General features: G+C 39.9%; 1 protein-coding gene across 2 annotated transcripts in view; it reads left to right on the top strand.

Annotated features, from left to right (window-relative positions):
- Nucleotides 1–16,499, top strand: part of cemip (cell migration inducing hyaluronidase 1) — a 122,040-nt gene that overhangs the window by 56,785 nt on the left and 48,756 nt on the right. For both annotated transcript variants that reach the window (XM_079866509.1, XM_079866510.1), the window contains 6 exons: nucleotides 3,716–3,853; nucleotides 7,990–8,128; nucleotides 8,960–9,196; nucleotides 9,605–9,784; nucleotides 12,606–12,676; nucleotides 12,798–12,893. In XM_079866509.1, coding sequence (XP_079722635.1) covers nucleotides 3,716–3,853; nucleotides 7,990–8,128; nucleotides 8,960–9,196; nucleotides 9,605–9,784; nucleotides 12,606–12,676; nucleotides 12,798–12,893 — 861 coding nt within the window. The remainder of the gene's footprint in view (nucleotides 1–3,715; nucleotides 3,854–7,989; nucleotides 8,129–8,959; nucleotides 9,197–9,604; nucleotides 9,785–12,605; nucleotides 12,677–12,797; nucleotides 12,894–16,499) is intronic.

Genomic DNA, 16,499 nt, shown 5'->3' with positions numbered 1-16,499 from the left:
GAGAAAAACAAAGTTGAAACCTAAATTAACCTAGCTGACACCCCAAAGTCTCCTGTGCAATGAAAGAGTAATAAACCTTTCCTCTGGGTGATTATTACTGTCATTATTTTTGTTGCATGACTTTTTGTAACGCAGAAGGAAATGCATTAGAAAGCTCAGTGAAGCTCTTTACTCTCATTTCAAAGGAGAGATATGGAAATGCTCATGATGAAAGTTCTCAGCTGCTCTGGTTCTCAAGATGTGCGTGTGTATTCAAATCAAGTGCGTGGCTTTTCAGAGGTTTTTACAGCATTAAATGGAAGAATGAGGCCCTTTTAAATATGGGATGACACTTAAGTCTAACTGCAGTCAGAAACATCCGCCTGCGGTTGACCCGCTGACTTCCTTTTATCAACTGAGTAATAGCAGATGAATTTAAGGGTTATCATGGTCAATTTTTAGTCTAGACATCTCAGATATATAGGTCATACATTTTGACATCTTAAAAGGTTTGTTTCATTTAAAGTTTGTTTCCTTGCAACATCATATATTTTTTGTGGCACTTTTTTTACATTTTGAACCGTTTGAGTTCTGAAAGTTATGGTATGTTTTCATAGTACATTAAAGGGCTCATGAGATTTTTTTTTCAAAAGCTTAAAGGTTGTAATGAAAATGTGATTTTTGCGTATTTCTGAACATGTAGTATAACGTCTCTGTTACGTATGTAACCCTCGTTCCCTGAGGAGGGAACGGAGACATCTGACGGCAGAAGGTCTGACGGTGAAGGTCTGACGGCAGGCCCGAGTAACTGGTACTCGGAGCGTGCCCTGTTGCCATACCCATCTCGGGACTCGGGAACATGCCGACCGAGTTGATTTCCATGACGAGAAAAGAGATCCTCTGCACAGGGGAGAGTTTGCTCTTTTCCCAGTTGACCCGAAGGCCCAGACTGGCAAGGTGCCGGAGCACCAGGTCCCTGTGTTCGCAAACCTGCTCTCGAGATGAGCTAGAATCAGCCAGTCATCGAGATAGTTTAGGATGCGAACCCCGTGTTGCCAAAGTGGCACAAGGGCTGCCTCGACGACTTTTGTGAAGACGCGAGGAGACAGGGCTAGCCCGAATGGAAGTACTGTGTACTGGTATGCCTGCCCCTCGAAAGCGAACCGTAGAAACGGTCTGTGTCGAGGAAGAATGGAGACATGAAAGTATGCGTCCTTCAGGTCGATCACTGCAAACCAATCCAACGGACGAACACATTCGAAAATGCGTTTGGCTGTCAACATCTTGAATGGTAGCCTGTGAAGGGTTCGGTTTCAAGGGTTCAAGATGCGCATGTCCAGGATTGGCCGCTGTAGAAGCCGGACTTCATTTCAGCTGGAGGGACGGTCTCGATCGCACCCTCCGCACACATGACAGGGTCATTGCCACCCACAATGGTATAGCGGACTCCCCGGAAGCGGGGAGGAGACTGTGTGAACTGAATTGCATAGCCGAGCCTGATGGTTCTCGCAAGCCAGCAGAACAGATTGGGAAGCTCTAGCCAGGCTCCCAAAAACTGAACCAGTGGGGTCATGTGAACCACAGACGTACCCACAATGGGGTAGCGAGGCGGAATGACCAGCCCAGCGTGGGGGCACAGTCATATGCCGCGTCCTGAAAGAGGAGGCCAGGGAAGAACGAACGTTCCTCGGCGACCTCCTCTGACAGGGGACTGGCGACAGAGGGGGACGAGAGTGGCGATGCGGAGTGTCGCACACTGCCATCCGTGGCCTCTGGGGACTCAGAGATGGGAAAGTCAGTTTTTTCTTATAGGGAGAACAAAAGATTCTCCCCCGGCCCCTACCGACCGGGGGAAGGAGTGGCCCTGCAACCACCTCCTGTGAAGAACTGCAACCCATCTCTGAACTGCCCATATCTGGAGCGCCGCTTTGCCTGGCGTTTGGCAGGCTGTGGGGCTGGTACGGGCTGGGACGCCTTCCTGTGGCTACCTCAGCTGCACGGCCTGAGTGAAGGCTGTTGCTGGGGCTTGGTGGGAGGAGTGGGAGCCGCAGGAGGGCACCCTCGGTGGCGAGCGGACTGAGGCGTCTGAGCCGGCGGCTGGGTGGAGGCAGCAGCTGGCCACCGGGGTAGAATATGTTTAATAACCTCAGTCTGCTCCTGGGTTGGGCAAAGTCCTCGACCACACTGCCGAAGAGGCCAGCCTGGGATATGGGGGAGTTGAGGAATGGAGTTCGCTCAGCCTCCTGCATATCAGCCAGGCTAAGCCAGAGGTGTCTTTCCTGGACCACGCATGTGGACATTACCTGACCCAGGGAGCATGCGGTCACCTTCGTCGCCCGTAGAGTGAGGTCTGTGGCAGCACGCAGCTCTTCCATGAGCCCTGGATCTGCCCTACCCTCGTGCATGTCTCTGAGCACCCTGGCCTGGTAGACCTGGAGGATGGCCATAGCATTCAGTAAGGAGGCAACCTGCCCCGCAGCTCTATAGGTCTTCGCCACCAGAGTAGACGAAAACCTACAGGCTTTGAAGGGGAGCTTAGGGTCGCCATGCCAGGTGGAGGTGCTGTGGGGACACAGTTGCATCTCCACAGAACATTCCAGTGGGGGCACCCTTTGTACCCTTTGGCCGTGGCCTCATCGAGGGCAGAGAAGGCGGAAGAGGCTGCTGAGCAGTCGCGAAAAGTAAAAGGAGACTTCCACGATCTCATGACCTCTTCATGCACTTCCGGGAAGAAAGGAATTGGGGGTGGGTGCTGACGGGTGTCAAAAACCAATCATCAAGCCTTGAGCGCTTGGGACATGGCGGAGGGTTCCACACAAGCCCGATGCTCGTGGATGCCTGTTCCCGCAATGAGAACATGACTCATCCATGAGTGCTGCCTGAGCGTGATTTAATTAAGCCCAAACACGCCAGGCAGCATTCGTGCCCATCAGCAGAATTAATCTTGTCTGCTGCACCCAGAAATACACAGGCGAGACATCTTTAAAAAGATGCACCGCGTGCAGCTCTTTTAGAGAGGATAAAACTCAACAGCAGTGCTGAAGTGTCCAGGGAGAAAACACACACTGTTGGCAGATCACTGCACAGACCAGCAGCAGGAATGAGATCTCGCTGGAACACGCTGTCACACCAACACTGCTGAAGAGTCGCTCGTCTCGTATTTAGAACTCGTAGACAGCTTGCAGTGGAGAGAAGTGAAGAAACTCTCGGCTCCGAAGCAAAAACATAATGCGAGATTGCCACGCTGCTCCTTTTATACCCAAGCAGTGGGGCGGAGTTGCACTGTGCAAATTCTGCAGACCCATGGCATTGTTTTGCCATTGGCTCGTTTTGTAAGAACTCGAAGGTGATGGGCTTCTAAGTGAAACCCCCATTTCGTCATTCACTGACGTAACTCGTAGTGACTGAACGAAAAGGAAATTGGGTAACACTTTACTTTGTAACTTTGCAACTACATGTCATTAGAGTATTAGTAGACTGTCTGCTTAATATCTTGATATTTTGATTCTCCCCAAAAGACATTCTACTTACTAACTTTGCAAGTGCTTGTCAACTTATGCTACTAACCTGAACCCTAACCTAACAGTCTCAAATGAGAGTTAAGTGATATGTAGTTTCACAGTTACTTATAATTAGTAGAATGTCTAAAATGGACTATGGTTATAAAGTGTAGCCATATTGTGAGTTCTTCTGTGTGACTAATTACTATTAATTACAATGTCTATATATTTCCCAGTTTGTCCAGATAAGCTGCCTGGTCTACAACCCTGGACCCCCGGTCACAATGAAGCCCACAGAGTCACCATAGGCTACGGTCGCAAAGTCGTCCTCACCTCCTCTGCGACCGTCCATTCCATCGAGATCCTCAACGGAGGTAAAGCTTCCTAATAAAACCTCTTTCAAACTTCTCCGCAGCATTAAAGTGCCACAAATATTTACATCCTTCACGATGAAGGCAAAACTTGACATGAGCTGTGACAGGCTTAAATCAAAACACATTTCAGACGTATTGCCCCGAGCGTGGAATATTCTGGAGTTTGATGGGGAAATTCCATCACATTCCCTGCCAGCAAACATTCACTGCAAAAATGGATTTCTTACTTTTACTACTTTTTTTTTTTTTTTTTACTTACTACTTACTTTTTTGTCTTGTTTTTCAGTACAATACCTAAACATTCTTAAAGGTCCCATGACATGAAATTTTCACTTTCTGAGGTTTTTTAACATTAATATGAGTTCCCCTAGCCTGTATATGGTCCCCAAGTTTCTAGAAATTTCAATCGGTGTAAATCGAGCTTTTGCTATCTTTCTCTGCCTTTGAGAAAATGGAAGCTCAATCGCGCTGATCTTGAATCTCCTCCTTGTGACGTTACAAGGAGGAATGTTACCTCCCCTGTCTCTGCTTTGCCCGCCCAGAGAATATTTTCCGCCCATGAGAAAATGAGCTAGGAAGTAGGAACGCGCGCGCGCGATTTTAGTTAGTCCACGAGAGATATTATGGCTTTTGAGCGAGCGAAGCATAACAATTGCTCAATAATTGGATGTACAAATGAACACCGAAGGGTTAATACAGAGCTGAGCTTGCTGAACGTCTGAAACTAAAGTCTGGATCACTCTCTTTGGCTCAGCTACACACCTCGGAACAGTAAGTTAACTAATGATATATAAGTGTGTTGCTTTACTGTTTATGGTTGCCTAGACTGTTACACGTAGAATGTGGCTGTCACATTAGCTATGCAGTTTATGTGTGTGAATACACACACTGTAACGCGAGTGTTGTACACTTCTTTGTTATTTGGATAACCGTTTTCCTGTTGGTTATACGGCGCGCGCGATATCCGCATTTCAAGATCGCAGAGCTTGATGATGTAATTGTAATAAGATAAATTACAGATGTTACAGATCTCTCATGAAAAGGCAACAGTAGGTTAGCGTTAGCTACATGATAATAACTGTAAACCATCCGAATAAAGTACCGTATCCAGACATAATATTTTAAACTAACCATTCGGAAACGTCCTGCTGGAACCGCTGAGTTGTTGCTTCTCCATCCGGATCAGATTCTGGGTCAAACTGAAATGCTTGAAAGACTGCGTGTCTTCGTGCCATTGCTATATCCAACGTAAACATGCACGGACCGGTACCGTTGCGCAAGATGGTCAAGACCACACCCACCCTCCCATAGGCGCCGATTTATGTTTTCCTCCGTGGGTGCTCATGGGAGCACGCCCTTTAAAAAAATAAATTAAAAAAATAAATAAAATGTTTGCATTTCAGAACCTTAGGAAATGGACAGCGGCCGACACGAACACTACACACACCTATTTACTTGATAATAAAGCCGTAAAGTAGGCTATCTTTCAACTCAGGACAGCGCCACTTCTCACTATACAGACAGGATTGGAGATGAAAAGTTTAACTGACTCGTAACCGCGATCAGCTAAGCCTTTCACAACATTGTTTTCTTCAGTTTTCACTAGCTATTATTTTCTTCAACTCCTCAGCATCCATCTCGACTGCAAGCAGATCGCGCGCGCGGTTATGATGACTTTTTAAAAGTGAAAGTAGGTATAGAGACTCCTGGGAGGGCGTGGGCTCAAGGCTCAAATAAACTGATGTGGATTTTAAATTATTTTTATTAACTTGAAATACAGGCATATTTTTGTACATGTGTTCCTAAAAATGTGCATATATTTTTACGTTTGCACGTGATTGTTTTAAACCCGTGTTTAGACCCGTGTTTCCCCCGTGACCGACCCGACCTGCACCCGTTTGAGTAAAATTTGCGGGTCACCCGTCGGGTACCCGAACCAGTGCAGGACTCTGTCACACAAGTCCACACAGTATAAATTTGATTTGTTGACTCACCATTGTGGTTAATTCTTCAGGAGGAACGTGTCTCTGCGTACAGAGCGGGGTCACTAAAGAGGCGTTTTCATCCGAGAAACGCTGTGATTGGTGGAAAGGATATGGAGCAGGCGACTGACAGCGACATAACCAATCACAGTGTGACAGACGCTTCACATAGCACCAACTGCTATGTTTAATTTTAAATGAATGTAGCCTACTGGCAGTCCGGCACACGTGGGTGCTCGGTATTTTCCGTGGGTGCTCGAGCCCCGGAGCACCCACGGTATCGGCGCCTATGCACCCTCCACCTTGCGCCGCCTTTCTCCTCCTCATTAGCATTTAAAGCTACAGACACCGAAACGGCCTGTCTGAAGGAAGCTCATTCTGGGACTGGCTTGTAGTGGCTATAATTCTGCACCGAGGCTGAATTTTTGAAAAGAGATTTCAGATACAGTACTAGGGACCACTAAGGCCTATATTAAAGCCTACAAAAAGTAGCATGTCATGGGACCTTTAAGTCAAGATACATTTACTTGAGAGGCAAAATGACGAGATTGAAAGCCTAAAACAATTATCCAAATTAAGTGAATTTTTGCTTGAAACAAGAACAAACATCTATCAATGGGGTCAGACCAATAAACTTAAAGGCAGGGTAGGTGATTTGTTCCAGAAACAATTTTTGTGATGCTGATTGAAAGTCTCTTCACATCCTGATAACAATCACTAGGTTAAGTAGTCTAAATGTATTATATGTGTGTATATATATATATATATATATATATATATATATATATATATATATATATATATATATATATATATATATATATATTGTCTGCGGAAGGTGTAGGACCATAAAATGTTCGTTCAATCATTGCATTCATCCGAATGGTACAGGTCAGTGCTCTTTAAGTTGTTCATGTTCATTATTATTGTAATGTTAAGTGCTTTGAGACATGAGGTAGTTTAACGGCTTCTTTCGTCTCGTGATGCTTTGCAGACTCTACTGTGTTAGAAGACTTGGCTTTGGAGACGCCCAGAGGGTGGAATATGATGCATTCAAAGCTAACTTGCCTACCCTACCTTTAATTCAAAGAAGTTTCATTCAACAAGTTTAATACAACATATTTTTTTTCTGGTCACCGTGATTTTGCCAAGTAAGACATGTTCTGGATCAGCATATTTTCTTGATTCTGGAACATCATTTCTGTCCAAATTTTTTTGGACAGAAAAAAACCCTACCAAGAACATGTTTTACTTGGTGAAATAACATACGCCATTTTTAATTTTAAGGTTAAACTCACTTAATTTTTATACATTACATAACTTAATATCTTCAGTTATTTTGTCTCAACACTGTAAAAGCAAAATTTGTGTCTTAAATGTTTAAGTACAATCAACTTGGATGTTTAAGTCGTTTCAACTTAAATAACATTAAACTAACTTTAAAAATGAGTTGAATCTAGTATAACATAAAAAAGTTGAAAATTGCTTAACTTGTTTGAATGAGTTAAAGCAATGTAAAAACATATGTTGCCATAATTTATGAATCATATAATTTTTACAGTGAAGTAAATGTATCTCAATTTAATAATTAGATATTTCCAGCTTACAAAATTGTTCTAAGAATATTTTAATATGTTCCCACTAAAAATTTTTTATTTCTGAATATTCTTTTTTCTTGGTCATTCGAACATTTTTTTTTTTTTTTTATATTGCAAACATTATGGGAATGTTACTTTTGAATGTTCCCTAAACGTTTTGAAATATGTAGTTACATAAACATTAGGAAACATCCGACTAAACGTTTCAGGTAAAAACATTCCGTGACTGAATTGTAAATAATATTTTTGTGCTAACATTTTAAGAACATTTATAAATACTAGATAACTTTGAATGAGCATTATATTAATGTTACTGGCATAATGTTTTTCCATAACTTTGAGAGAACCTTGCCAGAGCATTTGCTTAAATTCTGAGAATGTTCCTGTCAGCTGTGTTTGTACTAGAAATCAAGTCAAACATACTGAGTAAGACATGTTTTGCAGTGTTTGTTTACTTTTAGAACTAGAATTGGAGTTGGAAAATATCCTGCATGCTCATTGGTTGAAAATCAGTGGTGAGAGATCAGGATTGGCTTGATTATTTTGCTCTTTTTAGGGAAGCTTGTGATAGCCGATTCCAATCGACCCATTTTTCTGCGGGCTAGGCACATCCTCATAGGGAACAAGGGCGAACTTCACATCGGCAGTCCAGAATGCCCTTACAAAGGCAACCTCACCATCTCTCTCTTTGGCAGGTATGAATATAATCTTTGAAAAATCATCAGACTCCTGCAGCCTTCATAATGGCATTTATAGAGTAAAGAAATTTTGGAGGAGCATTTTAACAGATAGAAATATGTTAGATCTGTTTTGAGCCTTTAATTTTAACCCAATAAACATATTGTATCATAATTGATACAGACATTTCTAAGGCCTCTAAATTATCAATGTGATCAAAACTTTGTCGAAAAACCTGTTGCACACAATATACTACATGCCTTCTGTCGTCTGATTGATAGTTTATACTTTTTTAGCATGTAAAAATGCCATGATTTAGGTTATTGGTACACGTATTTATTTGCTGTAAAATCTTTACTGTTTTTTAAACTGTAATATTTCAAGATGAACACTTACTAGACTGAAATAATTTAGGTTTTCTTTTTACAATTTTTTTGAAAAATCAAACAAGGATAATACATATAATGCTTTTGAGGAATATTTGTTTGTACATCTCTCAATCATCATTATATTGCATTGCATTATATGTTTTGCCCTCCACAATAAAAACTACAGAACTTTGATAATATATCTAAGCATTTAAGATAGCCCGGCCTATAAAATCTTCAAACTTAAAGGCTTTGTAAACTTTCAAATAAACTTGACTTTTCTAGTTAAAATTACAGTTATATCAATTTCTTTAAATTTCAGTGCGCTTTAATTTTACTTTCTAAAATTACAAATCTGAATCGCAACTGGAACTGAATTGGAATTTAAAAAGGCATTCTCAATTCAATTCTGAATCACGCACAACCTTACATGGGACAATCTGATTAGTTGTCATTTTTCTTCTTCTTGTTTTCAAAAAGGTCTGATGACAGCGAGGTTGAACACAGTTATTTTGGCCGTAAATACATTGGCGTTGGAACTGGAGGAACCTTAGAAATTCACTCAGGAAAGAAGCTGTCATGGACGTTCCTGAACAAAACACTCCATCCTGGGCAGGGTAATGAGAACAGTTACCGTTTCGAGAGGAGCTGGGGAAACAGAGGCATCATCATTCACGTCATTAACCCCAAGACTGGAGAGGTGCTTCACTCTGATAGGTCAGTGAGACATGATTCCACATTTTCTGCTCTTAAAGTTTATTTTTATTAAATGCGTTTTTGCTTCTTGATGGATTAGAGGATGTTACTTCAGTACATCATGTAAAACCAACTAACTGATGGTTTTAATGTGCAGTTGGAATTAAAATGGTAATTATAAATCAACTGTCAAAACAAACAGCACATCCAAGTTAGCTTCATTGCAGGCAATTGATCAGCAACTATTTTTCATTGCAGAAACGAGCATCTGTTATTGAATCACAGACTTCAAAACAATCATTCATGCTCAGTATGCTTACTGGCTTCTGTAACGTTCCTTTACTGGTCTATGATTAATGTCTGTGACCCACTTTTACGTTTGTGTGTATATGTGTGTGTGTGTGTGTGTGTGTGTGTGTGTGTGTGTAGGTTTGACACATATAGGAGCAAGGACGAGAGCAGGCGGCTGGCCCAGTATGTAGACGAGGTGGAAACTGGGCAGATCTTGGCCATGGTGGTTAATGATGAAGGATCCAACAACCTGGAGGATCTGGCTAAAAAGGCTCTCACTAAGCTGGGTAGTCGGCATTTCCATCGACTTGGCTTCCGGTAATATGACCCGTTTCCAGCTTACCAATACCTGCTTATCCATGACATGTCTAGAGTTCTCTTCAGCATTAGTTGGACACTGACTTTAGGGTAGTCTGATTTAGTCGAGTGTGCATGTGTCAATCAGCCTGAATGCATTCACATTTTCCTCTTTACATCACTAGTCTGAGACCAGTGAAATATGTTTCTTGAAATAGCATCTAAATCAGTGGCAAATCCTGCAGTTCTATCTTTCTGCACACAGTTTAGTTCCAACTCTAATAGGAGACTAGAGAGGTTTTATGGAGCGTTTGTTGCAAATGCATAAAACATGCCTTAAGGGTATGAATATAATAATAATAATAATATTTTTTACTGTTATAGCACCTTTTGCACAAAAAATGCAACTCAAAGTGTTTTATAGCCTGGAATATAAAAGGGTTTAAAGAGGCCATATTATGCCTTTTTACAAAGTCTTGATTTTGTTTTTATGGTCTACTAGAATCTTCATGTTTGAATGTTCAAAAAATGCTTTTTCATTATTTTTTTACATTGTTGCAGCACCTCTCTTCCCAGTCTGTCAGTAACGCTCTGTTTAGTTCTGGGCTGCATTTCTCAAAAGTACTGTGAGCTAAGTTGATCATAGAGACCATTGGTGGCAATGGCTCTATGATCTACTTAGGCTGATGATGCTTTTGGGAAACACAGCCCTGGTCTCTATGAAGCCCCTCCTTCCAGAAAGCGCAATGTGCTCTGATTGGTCAGCAGGATGAGTGTGTTGTGATTGGTCAACTGCTTCCAGTGTGTTTAAAAAATGTCACACCCCTTACCATAACCATGAGTTTCAACACACTACTAACGCAACTCAACCAGGCCTCACCCATTTATTTTGAGTATAGAATTATTTACTTGAGGAATATTTTGGCGTGAACGTTCCCGGAAGAACTACAATGGAGGCATTTCAGGGAGTTCAGAAACAGTGCTTACTGAGGTAGAAAATAACTCACGTTGGAGTGACTTTGTGCTTTGTAACTTTTCAGACCTTTTTTCATGCTCAAACAACAACATTATGAAATGTAAAAAGGCATAATAGTTCCTCTTTAATAAAAAAGGAAAGCAAAAAAAAAAGAAGAGAGCAACAAGTCAATTTGAAATAATGCAGATTATTTTTTACTGCACATAGGGTTGTGTGTTTTTTATCCTAAAAAGCATGCATCGATGACACACCATGCAAATCTATACCAGAGTAAAGTATATAATACAGGCAGCTAACTATTTCTAATCGCATACTGTTTAGGATGGATAATTATGAATTTGGGATGTGGTGCGTGGTTCAGGTGTGTTTGATTAGAGTTGGAACTGAATTCTGAAGGATGGTCCATCTCCAAGAACAGGGTTTGGGCAGCCTTTTCAGTTTATGGAATATAAATTGCATGAATTTATGAAGTCATTACTAGAAAATTACTAGAACGAATCCTATAATATTGCAAATGGGCTGCAGATCGTTATGTATTAGGAATGAAAATATCCACAGAAATTTATAGCTGTATATTCTTTCTGAATGTAAACAATTGTCTTGTTTAATGTTTCTTTCTCCTATGGAATTATAGGAGAAACAAAGCTGATATTTAAATGGAACCGAGAGCTCCATTATGTCTCATAAACTATGAAATGGCAACCTCTAAGCAATTTTTTTTTTTTTTCTCTGGGGTGGATGAAATAAAATGGTTGTTTACATGAGTGAAGCTGTGCTGTGAGAATAATATCAGCATAGCTGTGACAGATAACAACTTTGGAGTAATTAAAATGTTTAATGAAAAACCAGGCTACAAATACAGAAATGGTTCTACATGTGATTGTTTGTTTCCCACACACAAATCTAATCACATCAGGAAAAATAGCTCAGCACAAAAGCCTTTATATATATATATATACATTTTACATCTGCAAAATGGTTATGTTCACACTGAACATGAATTTGGCCATCCTGATTAAAGATTGCATGTCATTTATTTTCCCTCTCCAGTCTCTACACTCAAAATTCATTACTGCCTGCTTCCTTAGATATGAAAATGATGGAGGCCAGTGAAATTGGCCATTGGTACAATGCAGGTTTATTTGCTACTAAGTGCCTTCCTACAAAGCTCTGAGTATCTTTAAAAAATTGCCACTTATATGGCAAGCTTGTCATTCTAGTGATTAGTTTAATGTAATGTATGAAGCAGACAGTGAATTGAGCGGGTAGGAGTGAGCACTGCCATAACAACGCAAGAGCACACTTTAAGTATGCTCAGTTTGCATACTTGTATAACATATTCTGGCCTTAGTCCTAATTTATTATAATTAATTATAATAATTTATTATATATATACATAATGCATACATATAATATGAAAATAAGAGCGTCTACCAGTGATATTTTAGTAAATCAGAAAATTGGACTTTGGTTTGTGGTGAGATTTCCTCCCGAAATCTCTGCATCGTCACATATCGTGGGCGTCGCATGCACAGAGAGCACTCCTGCTGGACAGATGGTGCAGCAACACCTCTTTGGCCCGTCAGTCTGGTCTAGCTGAAGAAAATTGTGCTTGTGATGGTGTCACTCAGGCTGTTTATCTCAGAATGGAGCAGGGGCTGATGGGAAACTCTGGCGTTATAATTAACCAGTTCTCTCTGAGAAGCACGATCCGCCAATCACATCTTAAGTCAACATCATTTACAGCCGCAGTGAAAGTCAGAATGTTTGTCTAGGAGGGACAACTTATTCATGGTAAACTTCTCAGACTTATTTATCCCTCATACGTCCTTTTTGTCCTGTGTGTGTGTGTGTGTGTGTCTGCAGGCATCCGTGGAGTTTTATTACAGTCAAAGGGGATGCCTCCACAGCGGTCGAAGATCATGCCGTCTATCAGGGTGAGCCTCTTTTACCCACTTCTTTGCTCAGCGATGGAAAGCAAACAGCAGCACATAAACGAAATATCTTGAAGGCGAGCCGTTCCTCTCTCCTGATGCTGGTGTGTGTTTGTGCATTCAGGAACCAAGGCTTCGTCTGAGGCCAGGAGCTCTCGGGTGTTTCACTCAGGTTATGGAGAGCATTTCACCATCACCACCATCAGTCAGTGGGTTCAAGGTACAAACACACCTCTCCACCTCTGCAAAACACACACCCATGACTCATTTTTCAGGTCCAGGTTGGTTCATGGCGGTTTGGTGTTGGTCTAGCTGGAAGACCAGCAAAACGTAATCAAGTAGTTCACTCAAATTGTAAAATGTTTTCATCATTTACTCATCCTCATGTTATATTCTTTCTTCACAAAAGGAGAAGTTAATAAGGGCTGTTAAGCTTTGAAAGCAGGATAAGCAGAAAAGCTGCATAAAAGTATCATAAATCGATGTGCTACTGAATGTTTCAAGTCTTATGAAATCATGATATTTTAATATAAATGAGGAACAGATAAAAATTTAACAAAGTCAATTAAAAACGAAATATTTTGTATGTAAACTTTAATGTCAGGATTTTTTTGATGTTTTTTAAAAATAAATTATTCATATTTTTAAACAAGGATGCTAAAGACATTTACAGTGTTACAAAAGATTTCTATTTCAACTAAATGCTGTTCTTTTGAACTTTCAATTCATCAATAAAAAATCCTGTTACATGCAAAATTCTAAATTTGTTTAAATTATATTTATATTCTATAAAATAATATTTAAATATATAAAAATATATACAAGTATAACACATAAATTAATTACAAATATTGTATATATTTTATATGAACTATCTCCTTGTGGTGCATAGATCTAAAAGCAGCTCAAATCAAAAAAGAAAAAATGAAGATCCGCACACAAAAAGCTCACATAAATTTATTGTCAAGAGGGCACAAAAAAAATGTCCAAAAGGTGCAAAGTGCCGCAAAACGTTTTCAGGTTTAACCCTTCATCAGTGCCGTGTGCTTATTTGTGGCCTCTGGACAATACATTCATGTCAGTTTTTTGGCCTTTTTTTTCATGTGCGGATCTTCATTTTTTATTTTTTTTAAATATATTTTATATACATAAAAATGTCAGGGTAGGGTCAGCATAAAAGGACTGTCATAAAATTATGAAACTCCGAAATGATCAGACAGATCAAAATATCAATCTGTTTCTTAAACACAAGCAATCACATGATTTCAGAGGACTTTGGATTGGATTATAGCGCATGGTTATATGCAGCGGTTGCGTTAACTGAAAATGTTCCACCATTTACTGAATTTTAAGAAGATTGACTGACGCTTTCCATCATTTTGACAGATTAAAAAGGGGTATCATGGTCTAATGCGTTTCTCTTAAAAACATTCCCAGAGTAAAATATACTAGTAGATTTAGAAAAAAGGGCGGAAAGACAATTTAAAGTGTCCCTGTGAAAACAGATGAGAGAAGATTTGAGGAGAGAGAAATGATTCAAATGCTATTGCTCATTAAAGAGTCTCTTTCACATTGTTAGAGCAGAAAAGGCCAAGAACCTACTACTGAACAAGAGTTATTTTCCCTGCAATAGAAGATGTCAGTGTCACATTAAAAATACCAAGTGCTACAGTATTTTACAGATGGACAAAAATAGAACTTGACAGAGAGTGTTCAAACCAGTACGTCAGAGTAAAGGATAATGATTATTTGTAGTGCAACCTCTTGTCAGATGGACTACTTTTATGGTGATTTCATGTTGAGATTTTGTTCTTTTTCCAGCTTGGAAGTGTAAATCACACTCCACTTTTGATGCATGGAAGAAAAAAAACGCTCGGATGTTCTGTCTAACATCTCCCGTTGCGTTTCCTAGAAGAATGAATAATACAGGGTTAGAATGACATGGAAATAGGTTGAAGTATTCCTTCAACTAGTGAATCTCGTAGACCATTATGGTGTTTCTTGTTGATGTCCTGCTGGTTAAGCTAGTTCTGGTGACCAGCTGTGCCAGTCTTTCCAGCAGTGCATTATTAAAACCTTATCAAAAGTCAGAGTTAAGACATTTATAAAGTTGCAAAAGATATCCATTTCAAATAAATGAAGATTTTTGAACTTTCTATTCATCAAAGAATCTTGAAAAAGAAAAAAATAGGAATCAGTACAACTTGTTTTAACATTGATAATAATAAGAAATGTTTCTTGAGCTGAAAATCAGCATATTATAATGATTTCTGAAGAATCATGTGACACCGAAGAATTGAGTAATGAGATGACTTGGAAAAAGTGTCCCAATCACCCTGAATTCACCCTAGATGAAATAATGCTGCTAAAATGAATCTTGTAAGAGTGTTCCATAATATGAATGATGTTAACAGTGATCTGAAATGCCGTATTTGGTTCACCTCCACCTCTCATATCTTGACCAGTAAAAAGATCTTCCAATATCCCATAATTCTCGACGCTGTTAACGCATCTGTCTGTCCGCCCCCAAGTCCCAGCAGCTTAATTTCCCAGCCCACCACTTACACCTACATCCTCAACCAGTCCAAAAGAACATCCCCATTCAGAAGATGCCATCTGTTTGTTCATCACCAAAGTGATAATTTAGTTAACAAGTGTGCAAGATCGTATTATGGGCAGAGAATGAACTCATTTAGATGTAGAATTAAAGTTCTGCCATGTGATTACAGCGCACAGATGGGGAAAAGTGGGCGGAATTTATTCTGGAATTCCAGGAACAGGTTTGGGCCCATGAAATCAAAATAAGAGCTTTGTGTTTTTTAGCTTTGAGATCACTGATATGCTATTGCTCTCCTAAAAGTTGAGTTTTGCTGTATATACACAACCGTTCTAAAGTTTGGGGTCGGGAAGAAAATGTTTTATGTTTATGAAAGAAGTATCTTATGCTTATTAAGGGTGTATTTATTTGATCAAATATCCGGAAAAGTCAACAATATTGTGAAAAATGTTTTCCGTTTTGATATATTTTAAAATTGTATTTATTCTTGTGATGGAAAGCTGAGTTTTCAGCATCATTATTCCAGTCTTCAGTGTCACATGATCCTTCAGAAATCATTTTAATATGCTGATTTGTGGTGGAAACTGTGATACATTTTTTCAGGATTCTTTGATGAATAGTAAGTTCAAAAGAACAGCATTTATTTGAGCAATTACAACCCCAAATCAGAAAAAGTTGGGACACTGTACAAATTGTGAGTAAAAAAGGAATGGAATAATTTACAAATCTCATAAACTTATATTTTATTCACAATAGAATATAGATAACATATCAAATGTTGAAAGTGAGACATTTTGAAATGTCATGCCAAATATTGTCTCATTTTGCATTTCATGAGAGCTACACATTCCAAAAAAGTTGGGACAGGTAGCAATAAGAGGCCGGAAAAGTTAAATGTACATATAAGGAACAGCTGGAGGACCAATTTGCAACTTATTAGGTCAATTGGTCAACATGATTGGGTATAAAAAGAGCCTCTCAGAGTGGCAGTGTCTCTCAGAAGTCAAGATGGGCAGAGGATCACCAATTCCCCCAATGCTGCGGCGAAAAATAGTGGAGCAATATCAGAAAGGAGTTTCTCAGAGAAAAATTGCAAAGAGTTTGAAGTTATCATCATCTACAGTGCATAATATCATCCAAAGATTCAGAGAATCTGGAACAATCTCTGTGCGTAAGGGTCAAGGCCGGAAAACCATACTGGATGCCCGTGATCTTCGGACCCTTAGACGGCACTGCATCACATACAGGAAGGCTACTGTAATAGAAACC

This window comes from Squalius cephalus (genome assembly GCF_949319135.1).
Source record: "Squalius cephalus genome assembly, chromosome: 3".
NCBI classification, from domain to species: Eukaryota; Metazoa; Chordata; class Actinopteri; order Cypriniformes; family Leuciscidae; genus Squalius; species Squalius cephalus.
Note: the sequence above shows the minus strand (reverse complement) of the source record. Positions and strands in the feature narration are given on the sequence as shown.